This window comes from Rutidosis leptorrhynchoides, chromosome 4 (genome assembly GCF_046630445.1).
Source record: "Rutidosis leptorrhynchoides isolate AG116_Rl617_1_P2 chromosome 4, CSIRO_AGI_Rlap_v1, whole genome shotgun sequence".
Classification (NCBI taxonomy): Eukaryota; Viridiplantae; Streptophyta; class Magnoliopsida; order Asterales; family Asteraceae; genus Rutidosis; species Rutidosis leptorrhynchoides.
Window position 1 is genome coordinate 623,098,166 of NC_092336.1, and position 20,182 is coordinate 623,118,347.

At 32.2% G+C, this 20,182-nt stretch overlaps 1 protein-coding gene across 1 annotated transcript in view; it reads right to left on the reverse strand.

The window, feature by feature from the left end:
- Positions 1-224: 224 nt before the first annotated feature.
- The window catches only part of LOC139843078 (uncharacterized), a 39,253-nt gene continuing 19,295 nt past the window's right edge, over positions 225-20,182 (reverse strand). Inside the window, exons 2-5 of the mRNA XM_071833156.1 lie at positions 4,134-4,301; positions 1,634-3,389; positions 882-1,318; positions 225-245 (exon numbers count right to left, since the gene is read on the reverse strand). Of these exons, the coding sequence (XP_071689257.1) occupies positions 225-245; positions 882-1,318; positions 1,634-3,389; positions 4,134-4,301 (2,382 nt within the window). The remainder of the gene's footprint in view (positions 246-881; positions 1,319-1,633; positions 3,390-4,133; positions 4,302-20,182) is intronic.

The following is a 20,182-nucleotide window of genomic DNA, read 5'->3' on the forward strand; positions in this document are numbered from 1 at the left end:
CATACGAATATACATACAACCAAACATATAACTATACATACATATAAACATACAACCATACATAAATACAAACATACATAAATACATAAATACAATCAAAGACAAGCAGAAAAGCAAAACAAGCGAACATACAAACAACCAAACATAAACTTGCGAACAAAGTTAAATACATACATACAAACACGAACATCCATACATACACATAGAAACCCACATGTCCAAACTTACACCATCGATGCATGGGTCTAGAGGAGAAAAAAAAAAAAAAAAAAAAAAAAAAAAAAAAAAAAAAAAAAAAAAAAAAAACCAGCAAAGAGCAAAGAGCAGAGTGAAAGAAGATACCCACACAGACCCACAAAACCACAAACACACAAACAAAACCAAAAAACCTACTCGTCTATTCTAATTCTAGTCCTCCACGCAACCCTATCAGAGGTCATGTCCTCGGTCAATAAGAGCTCCTTCAAGTCTAGCTTTATCCTATCTTCCCACCTACGCGTAGGTCTACCCCTTCTTCTTACGCCGTCAACCGTAAGTGTCTCGACCCTCCTAACAGGGGCAGTAGGAGGTCGTCTTCTCACATGCCCAAACCATCGAAGTCGTTCTTCTCTAAGCTTGTCGATGATGCTTCTAACTTTCAGGTTCTCCCTAAAAACACTATTAGGAATCATATCTAACATGGTTTTACCACATGTCCACCTAAGCATCCTCATCTCTGCCACCTCCATCCTCCTCTCTTGTGCTTTCGTCATAGGCCAACACTCTGATCCGTATAACATGGCAGGTCTAATTGCCACCTTGAAGAATTTCCCTTTCAGCTTAAGGGGGATCTTCTTGTCGCATAAGACTCCAGTCGCTGCTCTCCACTTCACCCACCCTACCTTAATTCGGTGCGACACGTCTTCATCTATCCTCCCCGATTTGTGTAGCACCGAGCCCAGGTATCTAAACGAAGTTTGTGGATGCAAGATCTGGTCTCCAATACAGATGTTCACTCCATCACTTTGTTCATCAACATTCCTATCAAAATCGCAACTAAGATATTCTGTCTTTTGTCTACTAATGTATAGACCGTTACTTTCTAAGGCCACCCTCCATTGCTCCAGCCTTCTATTAAGCTCCTCCTTAGAATCCGAAACGAGCACAATATCATCGGCAAAAATCAGGCACCAAGGGATGCATTCTTGTATCCCTCGAGAAAGTTCATCAATGATCAAAGCGAAAAGGAAAGGGCTAAGGGCCGATCCCTGGTGCAGGCCTACTTCTATTGGGAAAACTTCAGTATTTCCCACCGGTGTTCGAACACAAGACTTCGCCCCTTCATACATATCTCTAATAACATTAATATACCTACTCGAGATACTTCTGCCCTTAAGGGTCTTCCAAATCAAGTTTCGTGGCACGCAATCGTAGGCCTTCTCTAAGTCTAAGAAGACCATCTCTAGGTTCTTTTGCTTTTCTCTATACTTCTCCATAAGGTTCCTAATAATATGGATTGCCTCTATCGAAGAGCGCTTTGGCATAAAACCAAATTGGTTCTCCGAAACATTGGTTTCGCGTCGAAGTCTAGTCTCAATCACTTTCTCCCAAAGCTTCATAGTATGACTAAGTAATTTTATGCCTCTATAGTTACCGCAACATTGAGCATCCCCCTTGTTCTTATAGATGGGAATAGTCTCACTCAGTCTCCATTCCATAGGCATTTTAGAGCTTCGAAACGTCTTGTTAAAAAGGCAAGTCAGCCATCTAACACCAGTGTCGCCCAGGCACCGCCACGCCTCAATAGGGATCTGATCCGGTCCCACTGATTTATTTCTCCCCATCTTTCGTAGTGCCAATCTTACTTCCTCTTCGCTAATCCTCTCGCAATCTATGCTGTTATGGGATTGTTCTATATCAGCGTCTTGTAAGTCCTCGTGGCGCTCTGGTCTTCCCACTACGAAGAGAGATGAGAAATACTCTTCCCATCTTTTCCTAATTTCGTCTTCCTTAACTAAAGTTTGACCATCTTCATTTTTGATAAACTTGATGTTATCAAGATCCATGCGTCTTCGCTCCCTAGCTTTGGCTATCTTGTAAATATCATTAGCTCCCTCTTTGGAGTCAAGTTTCTTATACAGATCTTCATATGCATTTTCTTTTGCTAGGGCTACAGCCTTCTTAGCTTCTCTTTTGGCTTCTTTATATCTCTCTACAGCCCTAATTCTATCCGTCGGAGTCCCCTCCCCACCAGCAATGAGCTCCCTAAACCTTAGTTGCTTAAGCGCAACTTTGCTTTGAACCTCTTCACTGAACCACCATGATTCTCTAACAGCCCTATGGCCTCTACATGTACCTAGAGCCACACCTAGGGTTTCCTTGGCTACCTCTCTAATGGAGGACGCCAGACAATTCCACATCTGATCCGTGTCATCATTGGATATCATTTCTAAATCAGCATCCACTCTACCTATAACCGTAGTTTTAAAGGTCTCTGCCTTCTCTCCGTTCAACTTCTTCCACAAGATCTTAGGTTGGGCTTGTCTCACACTCTTGGTGGCCCGTCTCTGGAGAACCAAATCCATGACCAACAGTCTGTGCTGGGAGGAGCATGTCCAGGCAGTCAGGACCTTACAGTCTCCACAAGTCCTAAGATCCCCTTTGCGAATTAACAGGTAGTCAATCTGGGTACTATGACCTCCGCTATGAAAAGTTGCTAACTGAGCATCCCTCTTCTTGAAAAACGAATTCACAACTGCCAAGTCGTGGGCAACAGCAAATTCAAGAATAGAGAGTCCTTCCTCATTTCTAGCTCCGTACCCAAAACCCCCGTGGACTCCCGCATATCCCTCAACATCAGATCCTATATGGCCATTGAGATCTCCACCAATAAGTAAACTATGGTCCGAAGGGCACATCCTCACAACCGCGTCTAACGATTCCCAGAAGTGTCTCTTTTCAGCATCTCCACGGCCCGCATGGGGTGCGTAAGCGCAAATTACCGTGAAAGTCACCTCCTGAATAACCAACCTAACCGACATAATCCTGTCGCTCCGTCTACCTACATCCACAACATACTCGTTGTAGGGTGGGCCAATAATGATTCCAACCCCATTCCTAGCTACTCTCGATCCCGAGAACCACAACTTGTAGTCATTGATCCTAGCCGCCCCTCGACCTTTCCATCTAGTCTCTTGGACGCACAAAATGTCCACTTTGCATTCTCGTAAAGTCTCGACCAGTTCATACCGCTTGCCGGTCAAAGTTCCCACATTCCAACTACCCACTCTAATCCTACCCAACCTCGCTAACCTATTGCCGCTTCTAGGCCCAACCGACCTACCCGCCCCAGAACCAGAAGGACATGACCTTAAGAAATCATAAGAACGTCTAGTGTCTATCTTACCAAACTACGAGCAGCTAGTAGTAAAAAAGATAAAGTAATAATAACTATAAGCAAGTAGAAGAAATATAAATAAAAAATAGGGAGTAAATAACAACGAAATTACACCAACGAAAAACAGTAGGTAAATTATTATATTATATATATTATATATAAAATTATAAGTAACCTAACCAAAAATTTAGCTTATAACAAGTTAGAAGGAAAAATACAACAATTATAATATGAAATAAAAGATGAGAAAAAAAAGTTGTTATATATATTAATATAATACAGTAATAAACTATCAAAAAAGCACAAATAGCATCCCAATACACAATCTACGATTAAAAAGATATGAAATAATAAGTTATTAATTTAATACTTAATTATAAATATAAAAATGGATAAAATAACTATCTATCTTGATCAAAGTACCGGCCAGTCAACCAAAACAGTTTCCAAAAAATACTAACAAAGAGGCAATTACTTGCTAACAAGATTAAAATAATTATATGAACATGTGCAAATAAAATAAGCAGCAAAGCAAAGTTAAAAAAACAGCAAATAGCAGGTAACTAGATAAGCGTAAGACAGAAGAGGTGGTGTATCAAGTTTCATAAATAAAAGCAATAAATCTAGGCAGGTGAATAATGAATTAAAACAGGAACGTAGAAGCAATGGAGAAAGTGGAGAATGTAACCGGCCAGGAGATAATTTTTCCGGCAAGGTGGCCGGCGGTAGCCTAGCAACAGCAGTCCGGGAAACCTACAGCACCAAAGAGTCTTTCCGTAGACGGATTCGTAGGCGGTGGTGCAATAATCGCCGGAATCAGACCGTCGCCGGATTCAGACCGGAGAGGTTTGAGATAGGCCGGGAAACAAACACCAAGTCTTGCCGGAAAATTTTTCGGCGCGTGGCTAGTCCGATTCCGGTGAAACTATACGTAATAGGATCGTACAAGTGCGATGCGAAATATGGGGATGGTGGTGTATGCTAATTTGAACTGACTTAGATGGAAAATTAGAGTCAAAAATTTTTGTGGTTCTTGGTGTAGGGATCCGTTAGAGAGAGAGAGAGAGATGTCAAACTGAGATAATTATTATCATTAAAAATTGTTATTTTTTTTATTATTACTATCGTTATTATCGTTAAAGTTATAATTAGTATTATTATTATTATCCAATTATTATTATTATTATTATTATTATTATTATTATTATTATTATTATTATTATTGGTATTATTATTATTATTATCATTATTAATATATATATCATTATTTAAAAATGGTTATTGTTATTGTTATTATTATTATTACTATATTATCATTAAGATAATTATTAGTATTATCGTTAATAATGTTATAGTAACTATCATTATTAATATTAGTGTAATTAAAACAAATATTTGTAACACCTAATTATTTTGATTACTATTATTATCATTATTACGAACACGATATAAAAGACGATTAAAAGCTATTAAACGAAACGATTAGGAAATAATGGGTAAGAGTATCATGATGAAATTAAAATATTATAAGATATTGATTTAGATAAAATTATCGTTCTTATTATTTTTATCATTACTATTATTATTAAAATTATCGTTAGTATTAAAACTATCATTTTAACAAAAATTATCATTTTAATAGAAATGTCATTGTTACTATAAAATATCATTATTATTATTATTTTAAATAGAATTATTATTTTAAAGATAATATTAAAAATTATCGTAAATATTAAAGTTATCATAATTAGAATTATCGTTTTATCATAATGTCATCTTAGTAATTATAAATATTGATATTTTTATAATAATAATTATTATTACAAAATAATACAACTTTTACTTACTATCATTATAGATATTATTTTATCAAATAAATATTTGATACAAACATATTTTACTACGTGTAATAACTTACTTTAATAATACGTATCATATTATCTTTATAATATTAAATGAACCCTATAAATTTTATTACTTAATATATATAAAAGTATATTTTATTATATAAATATAATATAAAATTTTATTTATTAATAAATAAATTATATTATTTACTCTAATAAATCTTTTAAAAATATTTAAAAATATAAAACGACGATATTTAAACTATATATTAATCATGTATAAATTTTTGGAAATTATTTTGAGTCAAATTTACTTTTGTTGACTTTTGCATATTAGTCTCGAGCATTAGGATTGTGGTACACTATGACTTGACCTAATTTGTTAGACAAATATTGACCAACACATAAATATATATAATTAATTTAGGTTCGTGAATCCGAGGCCAACCTTGCACTTGTTCAATGACGTTATATGTATTTTTACTACGAAATACAGTATGGTGAGTTTCATTTGCCTTTTTACCCTTTATATTTTTGGGCTGAGAATACATGCGCAATTTTTATAAATGTTTTTCGAAATAGACACAAGTAATCGAAACTACATTATATGGTTGAATTATTGAAATCGAATATGCCCCTTTTTATTAAGTCTGGTAATCTAAGAATTAGGGAACAGACGCCCTAATTGACGCGAATCCTAAAGATAGATCTATTGGGCCTAACAAACCCCATCCAAAGTACCGGATGCTTTAGTACTTCGAAATTATATCATGTCCGAAGGAGGATCCCGGAATGATAGGGGATATTCTTATATGTATCTAGTTAATGTCGGTTACCAGGTGTTCACCATATGAATGATTATTTTTTGTCTCTATGCATGGGACGTATATTTATGAGAACTGGAAATGAAATTCTTGTGGTCTATTAAAATGATGGAAATAAATGATTATGATAAACTAATGAACTCACCAACCTTTTGGTTGACACTTTAAAGCATGTTTATTCTCAGGTGTTAAAGAAATCTTCCGCTGTGCATTTGCTCATTTTAAAGATATTACTTGGAGTCTTTCATAGCATATTTCGAAGAACGTTGCATTCGAGTCATTGAGTTCATCAAAGATTATTATTAAATCAATTTATAGTTGGATAGTGGATATTATGAAATGGTATGCATGCCTGTCAATTTTTGATGTAAAGAAAGATTGTCTTTTAAAAACGAATGCAATGTTTGTAAAATATATCATATATAGGTCAAATACCTCGTAATGTAATCAACTATTGTGAATCGTTTATAATGTATATGAACGGGTCCTTTCAGTTGGTATCAGAGCGGTGGTCTTAGCGAACCAGGTCTGCATTAGTGTGTCTAACTGATAAGTCGTTAGGATGCATTAGTGAGTCTGGACTTCGACCGTGTCTGCATGTCAAAAGTTTTGCTTATCATTTCTAGTCGGAAATCATCTGCTTATCATCCATAGGAAATTACCTGCTTATCATTATTAGTCTAGACACGTCTTGCTACATTAATTGCATGAGTAGTGTATAGGGAAACTTCATATCTTAGCGTATCTGCTAAATCATATCTTATCGTATCTGTTACTTTAAACTTTACCTGACATACCCCGCAAATTCCTCCGTAATCTATGAAATCTTTTGATCTCTATATATAGATATCCTATGTAAATAGAATACCACCCGATAGCCGAAAAATCATTTTTATATCGAAAATCCTTTATCCAATCGTACGAAATGGAATTTGTCATCAGTTCAAGTCACTCGGATTCCGAAATGGAATCTCACTCAAACTTCGAAAGCAGTGTGACCGGAATGGATCAACCAATCAGTCATCACCTATTCTGGATGAATTGGGGATGGTGTAGTGACCCGAACTTTTCCATGTTTATATATATTAATTGAGATTGATATTTACATGATTAAATGTTTCCAACATGTTAAGCAATCAAACTTGTTAAGACTTGATTAATTGAAATAGGTTTCATATAGACAATTGACCACCCAAGTTGACCGGTGATTCACGAATGTTAAAACTTGTAAAAACTATATGATGACATATATATGGATATATATATAGTTAACATGATACTATGATAAGTAAACATATCATTAAGTATATTAACAATGAACTACATATGTAAAAACAAGACTACTAACTTAATGATTTTTAAACGAGACATATATGTAACGATTATCGTTGTAAAGACATTTAATGTATATATATATCATATTAAGAGATATTCATACATGATAATATCATAATAATATAATAATTTAAAATCTCATTTGATATTATAAACATTGGGTTAACAACATTTAACAAGATCGTTAACCTAAAGGTTTCAAAACAACACTTACATGTAACGACTAACGATGACTTAACGACTCAGTTAAAATGTATATACATGTAGTGTTTTAATATGTATTTATACACTTTTGAAAGACTTCAATACACTTATCAAAATACTTCTACTTAACAAAAATGCTTACAATTACATCCTCGTTCAGTTTCATCAACAATTCTACTCGTATGCACCCGTATTCGTACTCGTACAATACACAGCTTTTAGATGTATGTACTATTGGTATATACACTCCAATGATCAGCTCTTAGCAGCCCATGTGAGTCACCTAACACATGTGGGAACCATCATTTGGCAACTAGCATGAAATATCTCATAAAATTACAAAAATATGAGTAATCATTCATGACTTATTTACATGAAAACAAAATTACATATCCTTTATATCTAATCCATACACCAACGACCAAAAACACCTACAAACACTTTCATTCTTCAATTTTCTTCATCTAATTGATCTCTCTCAAGTTCTATCTTCAAGTTCTAAGTGTTCTTCATAAATTCCAAAAGTTCTAGTTTCATAAAATCAAGAATACTTTCAAGTTTGCTAGCTCACTTCCAATCTTGTAAGGTGATCATCTAACCTCAAGAAATCTTTGTTTCTTACAGTAGGTTATCATTCTAATACAAGGTAATAATCATATTCAAACTTTGGTTCAATTTCTATAACTATAACAATCTTATTTCAAGTGATGATCTTACTTGAACTTGTTTTCGTGTCATGATTCTGCTTCAAGAACTTCGAGCCATCCAAGGATCCATTGAAGCTAGATCCATTTTTCTCTTTTCCAGTAGATTTATCCAAGGAACTTAAGGTAGTAATGATGTTCATAACATCATTCGATTCATACATATAAAGCTATCTTATTCGAAGTTTTAAACTTGTAATCACTAGAACATAGTTTAGTTAATTCTAAACTTGTTCGCAAACAAAAGTTAATCCTTCTAACTTGACTTTTAAAATCAACTAAACACATGTTCTATATCTATATGATATGCTAACTTAATGATTTAAAATCTGGAAACACGAAAAACACCGTAAAACCGGATTTACGCCGTCGTAGTAACACCGCGGGCTGTTTTGGGTTAGTTAATTAAAAACTATGATAAACTTTGATTTAAAAGTTGTTATTCTGAGAAAATGATTTTTATTATGAACATGAAACTATATCCAAAAATTATGGTTAAACTCAAAGTGGAAGTATGTTTTCTAAAATGGTCATCTAGACGTCGTTCTTTCGACTGAAATGACTACCTTTACAAAAACGACTTGTAACTTATTTTTTCGACTATAAACCTATACTTTCTCTGTTTAGATTCATAAAATATAGTTCAATATGAAACCATAGCAATTTGATTCACTCAAAACGGATTTAAAATGAAGAAGTTATGGGTAAAACAAGATTGGATAATTTTTCTCATTTTAGCTACGTGAAAATTAGTAACAAATCTATTCCAACCATAACTTAATCAACTTGTATTGTATATTATGTAATCTTGAGATACCATAGACACGTATACAATGTTTCGACCTATCATGTCGACACATCTATATATATTTCGGAACAACCATAGACACTCTATATGTGAATGTTGGAGTTAGCTATACAGGGTTGAGGTTGATTCCAAAATATATATAGTTTGAGTTGTGATCAATACTGAGATACGTATACACTGGGTCGTGGATTGATTCAAGATAATATTTATCGATTTATTTCTGTACATCTAACTGTGGACAACTAGTTGTAGGTTACTAACGAGGACAGCTGACTTAATAAAACTAAAAACATCAAAATATATTAAAAGTGTTGTAAATATATTTTGAACATACTTTGATATATATGTATATATTGTTATAGGTTCGTGAATCAACCAGTGGCCAAGTCTTACTTCCCGACGAAGTAAAAATCTGTGAAAGTGAGTTATAGTCCCACTTTTAAAATCTAATATTTTTGGGATGAGAATACATGCAGGTTTTATAAATGATTTACAAAATAGACACAAGTACGTGAAACTACATTCTATGGTTGAATTATCGAAATCGAATATGCCCCTTTTTATTAAGTCTGGTAATCTAAGAATTAGGGAACAGACACCCTAATTGACGCTAATCCTAAAGATAGATCTATCGGGCCCAACAAGCCCCATCCAAAGTACCGGATGCTTTAGTACTTCGAAATTTATATCATGTCCGAAGGAGGATCCCGGAATGATGGGGATATTCTTATATATGCATCTTGTTAATGTCGGTTACCAGGTGTTCACCATGAATGATTTTTATCTCTATGTATGGGATGTGTATTGAAATATGAAATCTTGTGGTCTATTGTTACGATTTGATATATATAGGTTAAACCTATAACTCACCAACATTTTTGTTGACGTTTAAAGCATGTTTATTCTCAGGTGAATATTAAGAGCTTCCGCTGTTGCATACTAAAATAAGGACAAGATTTGGCGTCCATGTTTGTATGATATTGTGTAAAAACTGCATTCAAGAAACTGATTTCGATGTAACATATTTGTATTGTAAACCATTATGTAATGGTCGTGTGTAAACAGGATATTTTAGATTATCATTATTTGATAATCTACGTAAAGCTTTTTAAACCTTTATTTATGAAATAAAGGTTATGGTTTGTTTTAAAAATGAATGCAGTCTTTGAAAAACGTCTCATATAGAGGTCAAAACCTCGCAACGAAATCAATTAATATGGAACGTTTTTAATCAATAAGAACGGGACATTTCAGATGGGTTCGTAGCCTCCTCAATCATTGGAAACAAGAAGAAGGCGATCCTTTCCATCCACCACATTGTCCTCTTGGCGAAGAACCTGAAGCACTTATCGGCGAACTTGTTCGAGACACTATTTTCTCTCTCATTTCCAGGGTATCTCGTCACGATTATATACTACATCAAATTCTAGATTTTATTTATCCGCTCGTTCCGACCGATAATCATTATGGAATAATAGAAGAAGTCAACGAACTTCGCGCTCGGGTAGTGGGTTTGGAGAATATGGTGCAGAGATTACAAACACCAGCAGCAGCACCAGCAGCATAACCAGTACCACCATCATCAACGCCAACAGTACCATTACCACCTCCAACCACAACCGCGTTGTAAACCTCAACTTCACAATCTGTCCCACGAGCATCAACGTCATACGCACCATAGATACCAAGGAGTACCAACAACAATAACTGACGAAGTATTAATTCATAACTTCATTGGAGAAACATTCTGCGGCGATTATATAATCTCTAAAGTCTTAGAGATTATCTAATCTAGCCCTAACCATAAATCAGTTAAGCGAACCAAAATGATAGAAAGAAGAGTAGAAACCCTGACAAAAATGGTGTGTGATTAACAAGTTAAACTTGTTTTACCAACAGCATCAACAGTACCGTCAACGTCACCAGCATCGTCAGTACAGTCAACATCAGAATCAACAACACCTATAACATCACAAACTCCGTCAGTTCAAGAATCACTGTGGACATCATTACGAATCAATAACGTGTATATTGTATCAACAAGTTATGAAGAATTAACTCATTCCCTCTGAAGAAATTATATATATATATTATATATATATATATATATATATATATATATTTTTTTTTTTGAAATAAAAAAAACAAATCTTTCCGTGCTAAGCTATTGTGTGTGAATCTTAACTACTCAGTTAATTCATATTACAAATATGCAATAATATACGTCCCTCACCCGCGACTTAACCACCGTTAACTACAATCTCTGTCTCAATTCAACAAATTCCAATTCCTAATAAATCAAGTATATATTTGGATTTACACTTCATCATTGATGTAACCGAAACTTTTCAGATAACATCATTCGTACTTTGCGAAGTTCACAAGAATTTAACGAAAACCAACATCACTTCTCAACAAATAACGAAGTATTGATTCATAATTTCAATATTATTGAAGAAATACTTATGTAACCTCTAAACCTTCAAGGAATTATTCAATTCTAGTTCCAACCGTAAATCGAATAAGTTTAATTTAGTATTAACTCATTAAAATCTATGTTACATCTGAGGAGAATATATACATATATATTTTCATAAAGACTGTAATAAAATTCTTATGTACAAAATATTAATTGTGAAATTTTTTTAACGGGTAGGTAATACCCGAGAGATATATATAAATTAACAATTAATATGTTACATTCTTCGAATCAGATTAAGCAAATTATCAATTATACTTCCTACTTTCACAATAAAATACATTCTTTCATAGAAATCAAAACAACCATACTCATTCAAACCCAATTACGTATTCTGATTTTAAAATCTCAGAATTCAATTCGAGATATAACCGGTACCATTACTTTTAGATTCCTACATCTTTCAAAGCTATACTTTGACTTCAAAAGTGTGTTAGAACATCAAATGTATACAAACGATTACAATCTATGTTCAAACCCTTCGAAAATCTCTGAAGACACTTCAAATAATGAGCAATCGAGATGATAATCCAACCACATATTACCCACAGTTATGTACTTAAAAAGCTCTCGAAACCAAAGTCATAATTCAACACATATCTGTGTCAGATCTTTTGGCATTTATTAGCAAAAATAACCTTGCAATTCCTTTGCAAAGTAGCAAATTATATCACAGCTCCAGCAAGACAACTTCGATTTTTTCATTCGGAGTAGCCTTATCATAATTTTGATATATGTGATTACCCTTTTGTTACCGGAGAACCTTTCATATTCCACCACATTAGCAATAAACTTACCAACAACTTCACTGATCTTGGGCATTCCGAAGAATCTTTATATTTATCGAAACCTCATCATTTACTCATCTGTCTCTTGTAACGAGAATTGTCATACGAATCATTGGGAGTTAGCAATCAGTATTTTGAAATCTCACAGCATGTTGACGCCAACAGTTATACATAACGTCTATTTCCAAGGCTTACATACTTCGAATGTGAAGTTTCTGAAAAACACTCTGAACCGCGAACTAGTTCTCGAAATGCTGATGAAGCAACAAAAACTGTAAACGACCTTAGTAGTAAAAAGTTTGATGATAAAGATTAGTGTATTAACAAAGCTCAGAAATAGAGAAGTTTTGGAACTGGAAAACGGATTGAGCAAAGTATGAAGGAGGCTGTGGACAAATCACAAAGACTGAACCTACCTTCAAAGAATCCAAATGATTCAGTGTCTGCTGAAGTCATTAACGAATACCTTGCTCCTGACACTAAACCCTTACAGACAATATTCTTCATCATCCTCGAATATTAGAAATTCTAAGATATCATCGTATCTTTTATTATAAATATCCTCCATATTTCTGAAGATATTTCCATAACTATTCTTATCTGGAATCATTTATCTCTTTGCACTATCTGTATTACATCAAAAAGGAAACTGTTTAGTCCCTATACTCTGTAAACCTTTGAGTTTAAAATATGAATGTTTTTGAAGTAGTGTTGGAAACTGAAGCATGAGTTAGTATAATATAATGACACTTGATCAACGTGATTATATTACAGTAATTCATGCTGAGTTTCTAAATGGAACGTGATGATTCACAGATCATAACATCATCATGTGCCATGTTATATGACTCTTGTATTCTATTTAACCTCTAAAATATCAAGAAAATATTTCTTGATGATTCGGCCTTTTCCAAGGTATTCTAGTAATTTGACAAGTCAAGATCGTGCCATCACAATTTCCTTCCTAGAACATTAACAATGTTCATTCCGAAAATCATATTTGTGAATTCTGGACCATTACAAGCGGTGCTTAATCGCAAGAAGAAGAAATGAAAGGACAAAACTCCGAAATAGAAATTGGGGTATAAATTGCAGCAAATAAAAGAGAGCATTAACTGTGGATGACAATGATTATAGAAGATAGAAACAGAGACTTTGAAATATAAGAGAAGATATAAAGCCCAACGACAAACCAAAAATTATAAACCATATATATCGATGCATATAGCAATATAAAGACACGGGAGAACTAGAAACACTGTAAACCCAGGAGTATAGTAGAAGTAAATAGATTCTTCCGGCGGTAGATGAAAAAGAAGAATGACCGATATGAAAGTTATAAGTATATCGAGAATCAGAACTGGATGGAGCATATTGGTGAATACTTTAAAATATGAGTTGAGGGGGAAAGAATAGAAGGTGATGAAACATGACTAGGAACTTAGAAATCAACAGATTTAACTCACACAATGACGAAATAAGTGAATCAAACCCTCTAGTGAATAGGTTAAGCTTTTTGTGATTAATTTAGTCATACCACAACTAAATCAAGTGTGATTAGATCAACATCTAGAGCTATTATTCACCACCTGGGTGATTTGGGTTGAGAGAGAATCGGAGGAGCTCACCAGATCTGAGTGTGTGTAACAAATGAGAGGCTTAACCTAAAAATGAAGAACATAAGACTTTATATACCCCTGCTATTGACTCACCCGTACGATTCATCCATCACACATACGAGTTGGCTTCATCAGCCGTACGGGTGATCACTCACTCGTGTCTTCTCATTTAGATTGTAATTGTGACTTAGCTCAGCATCAACCGTACGTATGAGCCTGTCAGCCGTACGAGTGAGGCTTCACTCGGACGTCTGACTAAGTCTAACATAGTCAAACATCCACATCTCGTTCCTGCAGTTGCTGTAACCACATACAAACACAAATAGGATAATAACGAACGATCATGGTGGCCTGTAAACTGTTGTACCTGCAATGGACGTGGGTAGATGTCTAGGGACTTGCATAAAATGCATCAACAGAAGGTGTGAGTTGTAAGAAAAGGAAGGAGGTGAATTTGTAAGAAAATCTCTGACAGAACAATTAAAATGGACGATCGCATTTAAAGCGGATCCTAATTCCTTTTGTTACCGGAGAATCAAATCTTATTACAAAGATTTTCTTCAAATCCCTTGAAATCTGGAAATCAATCATATCTACGTCAAATGATAAGATGAATCTACACTTACTCATTTCACTCTTCTATGTTAGCTTCATTCGTACTCTTCATATAAATGGATTGTTTATCCAAATTATTCGCTGATGATAAAACTCTAATTTTCAGCCTGTATGCATCATGAAAACATACTTATTATCATTCACGACCTTTCCACTCAAATTTCGGGACGAAATTTCTTTAACGGGTAGGTACTGTGACAACCCGGAAATTTCCAATCAAATTTAAACTTTATCTTTATATTATTCTGACACGATAAGCAAAGTTTGTTAAGTTAAATCTCAAGAATTTTAAATTGTGTTCATACATTCATTATAACCTCGACCAAATTCAGACGATTCACGAACCGTTATATATAAATAAATATGTATATATATATATATATTATAACTTGAGAATATTAATAAAGTATTAAACGTATAATACTTTACATGATCGTATTTGTTTCAATATGTTTATCGATGGAATTAGAAGATAATATCAAATTGTTGATTTATCAGATACATTATGATATGATTACGGGTCTATGTTATGAGGTCCACTGTGATTTAAGAAATCTATTCTTTTTGACAACATTCGGAAAATGGTAAAGTGATTTATAAGTAAGAACGTGAAGTGTAAATAACTTAGATGTTCGATATCGACAAGTTAAGTAACTCGACATTTTTCATTAAGATGATTTCATACGTTTATTTAACCTTTGAACTTTATCCCATGCTTCACCAACAAACTGTAATTTAAAAACTTGAAACCTATTATTAATATATATGATTCTATTTTTTTAAAACATTTTATGATATAACGATTTCCATTATTTTAACCTTTAAACAAAATGATTCTTAAAAATATATTTGATTTTGGAAAACAAAATTATTATATTTATTTGATTTAGTTTCAAACGTACAAAAACGTTTTCAGTTTAAAAAGAACTTTATTATTAAAACGTATATAACTTTTATAAATATCTAGAACCACTTTTGACAACTCATTACTTAACCAGTATGATAAAGATAATGATATTTATATTTTATTTTATTAAATATATATAACGATTTAAATTAATATTATATATATTTATACGCGTATTATACGTACATAGTTTTATACTTTTACTATACTTAAACTTTACCTTTACTTTATTTTTACTTTACTTTAACTTTAATAATTCACTTTAATAATTCATACTTTAATAATTCACTTTAATAATTCATACTTTAATAATTCACTTTAATAATTCATACTTTAATAATTCACTTTAATAATTCATACTTTAATAATTCACTTTAATAATTCATACTTTAATAATTCACTTTAATAATTCAAAAATCTATTATAAATAGAATTCAATAGGTTTCATTATTTCATAGAAACTTGAAAATATTTTTCTCTAAACTCTCTCAATCGATTTACATATATATATTTACTCCTTATTATTTCAAGATATTATTAGTATACATAAAATATTACGTCAGAGTGCTGTCCGAGTGATTTCGAAATTGTTTTTCGAGTGGGATTGGATTAAGGAAATTATGGGTTATAGCTATGGAGGTGATTGGTATGGTTCATGGGTATCCTCGTGAGGTCAATATAGTGTTTATCATCTCCGTTGTGTCTACGTACCTTTCCTGCAATATTGAATCTCAATATTGATACGTGAGTACTCATAATTTAATTTTTACATACTAATAGTGTATCCCTGACTAGTGCTCGAGTATATAGGATTATGCATGTTTGTACTTTTGATATTGCTTTTAGTTAGGTTATGTTGAATCCTGAATTAGTTATATATGCGACTGAGATAAGGTATAAGATATGCATGTCGTTGGAAAGCTAGCGAAAAATTAAGAACTTTTCATTTAGATATCGAATGATTTCGATGAACGGATTTGAAGTTATAGTCCATCGAATTTTTGTATTATTATTAAAAATGATTATTATTATCGTCGTTCTAGTTTTTTCTTATTATTATTATTATTATTATCTTTATTAATAAAAGGATTTATCATTAAAAATTGTTATTTTTTTTATTATTACTATCGTTATTATCGTTAAAGTTATAATTAGTATTATTATTATTATCCAATTATTATTATTATTATTATTATTATTATTATTATTATTATTATTATTATTATTATTGGTATTATTATTATTATTATCATTATTAATATATATATCATTATTTAAAAATGGTTATTGTTATTGTTATTATTATTATTACTATATTATCATTAAGATAATTATTAGTATTATCGTTAATAATGTTATAGTAACTATCATTATTAATATTAGTGTAATTAAAACAAATATTTGTAACACCTAATTATTTTGATTACTATTATTATCATTATTACGAACACGATATAAAAGACGATTAAAAGCTATTAAACGAAACGATTAGGAAATAATGGGTAAGAGTATCATGATGAAATTAAAATATTATAAGATATTGATTTAGATAAAATTATCGTTCTTATTATTTTTATCATTACTATTATTATTAAAATTATCGTTAGTATTAAAACTATCATTTTAACAAAAATTATCATTTTAATAGAAATGTCATTGTTACTATAAAATATCATTATTATTATTATTATTTTAAATAGAATTATTATTTTAAAGATAATATTAAAAATTATCGTAAATATTAAAGTTATCATAATTAGATTTATCGTTTTATCATAATGTCATCTTAGTAATTATAAATATTGATATTTTTATAATAATAATTATTATTACAAAATAATACAACTTTTACTTACTATCATTATAGATATTATTTTATCAAATAAATATTTGATACAAACATATTTTACTACGTGTAATAACTTACTTTAATAATACGTATCATATTATCTTTATAATATTAAATGAACCCTATAAATTTTATTACTTAATATATATAAAAGTATATTTTATTATATAAATATAATATAAAATTTTATTTATTAATAAATAAATTATATTATTTACTCTAATAAATCTTTTAAAAATATTTAAAAATATAAAACGACGATATTTAAACTATATATTAATCATGTATAAATTTTTGGAAATTATTTTGAGCCAAATTTACTTTTGTTGACTTTTGCATATTAGTCTCGAGCATTAGGATTGTGGTACACTATGACTTGACCTAATTTGTTAGACAAATATTGACCAACACATAAATATATATAATTAATTTAGGTTCGTGAATCCGAGGCCAACCTTGCACTTGTTCAATGACGTTATATGTATTTTTACTACGAAATACAGTATGGTGAGTTTCATTTGCCTTTTTACCCTTTATATTTTTGGGCTGAGAATACATGCGCAATTTTTATAAATGTTTTTCGAAATAGACACAAGTAATCGAAACTACATTATATGGTTGAATTATCGAAATTGAATATGCCCCTTTTTATTAAGTCTGGTAATCTAAGAATTAGGGAACAGACACCCTAATTGACGCGAATCCTAAAGATAGATCTATTGGGCCTAACAAACCCCATCCAAAGTACCGGATGCTTTAGTACTTCGAAATTATATCATGTCCGAAGGAGGATCCCAGAATGATAGGGGATATTCTTATATGTATCTAGTTAATGTCGGTTACCAGGTGTTCACCATATGAATGATTATTTTTTGTCTCTATGCATGGGACGTATATTTATGAGAACTTGAAATGAAATTCTTGTGGTCTATTAAAATGATGGAAATAAATGATTATGATAAACTAATGAACTCACCAACCTTTTGGTTGACACTTTAAAGCATGTTTATTCTCAGGTGTTAAAGAAATCTTCCGCTGTGCATTTGCTCATTTTAAAGATATTACTTGGAGTCTTTCATAGCATATTTCGAAGAACGTTGCATTCGAGTCATTGAGTTCATCAAAGATTATTATTAAATCAATTTATAGTTGGATAGTGGATATTATGAAATGGTATGCATGCCTGTCAATTTTTGATGTAAAGAAAGATTGTCTTTTAAAAACGAATGCAATATTTGTAAAATATATCATATATAGGTCAAATACCTCGCAATGTAATCAACTATTGTGAATCGTTTATAATGTATATGAACGGGTCCTTTCAAAAACCATATATTATATAATACATTAACATGCAAAAAGTAAACATACTAATTTAATGTTACAAATATTTAAGTGTGCATTAAAAAAAGTATTTTCATAATAGAAGATATACGAAAGACATGAGAAGCATTTAGCTTCCACTCAATGATTTGTTGAAATGGTGCTGGATTGAAGCCATCAGTTGCGGGTTCAAAAGGTGCACAAGGAACAACTGTTGTTGTTCGGTAAATGAGCATCTTCCATTCATGTGGAAGTAACATGACTTTGTCATCACAGCGAACAACACCGAAATTTGAAATTTCAATGAAAGAGTCTTCTCTTAAGATATTTTCGAAGACATGAATGTTATTTCTGGTAACCGTTGCACGTATTTTGTTACCCTGCATATGTAGCGACCCCGACAAATCGTCAATTGACGGCGTCGACTACTTAGGTCCCGTTGCGTGGTCATAGGTCTTTAACGTGACATTTGACCAAAGATATGTCGCATTCCTTTCAAAAATAAAGATTGTTTCAAAGTTTACAAGAATTGTTCATCCAAAAGTTACGTTACAAAGTTATAGTTACATGTGAAACCTATGCGACACAGTTTTAAAGAAAGTCAAAAGACGCTCCATGAAATGCATGTATACTCGACATCCAATGCAAGTATCAAAATAATGAGCGGAAGCATGTATCATGTATCGTTCAAGGACCTGAGAAAAACATAGAAATCTGTCAACGAAAACGTTGGTGAAATCATAGGTTTAAGTAAGTAAGTACAAGTGAACCACAAGATTTGCATCAATGAAATAATAGTAATACATTCCAAAAGTTTGTTTCACGAGCACCCAATTATCAAAGCTTAACATTCCTTCCATTGTATACCCCATCACTTAGTGCTAGAACAAACACTGATTCTCGAAAATATATTTCATCCGTAGACGGTAGCGAACCGTCAAAGATGAGGGTTGTCAACCCATATGGCCATATAACATAAGTTCTCGCTTACACCCGGCAAGTGTAACTAATGATAATCGAATTGAGGATTTTTGTTCTAAACTCGTATGTAGAATGTTTGTTTTCCCGTTCTTGTGTTCACTTAGTTCAAAAGAATCGTTTATGTTTTCTCATCCCAATATAAGTTCAAAAAGAGTAAAAGTGGGACTATGATCTCACCTTGAGTGCACGAGTAGTAAGGTACTTCGACAAGTAAACGTGTGCAAAGAACAATGCTAGTCTTGACCTAAACAATAGGTTTGTATCAATAACGGTAAACACAATAGGTCAAAGATGTTCAATTAGTCCTATGGCTCGTTAAGACTCGATCATAATAGCATGTGAATCAAATTGTCATGTTTCATGCAAGGTACAAGTATAAAAACATGTTAGAACGATTACACAATTATTTGGTTAAGTTTGATTAAAAGTCAACTTGGTCGGGTCAAAGTCAACAGAAAAGTCAACGGGGTCGGGTTGGGTATCCGACAATTTTTCTAAGTTATATAATCATATATGAGCATGT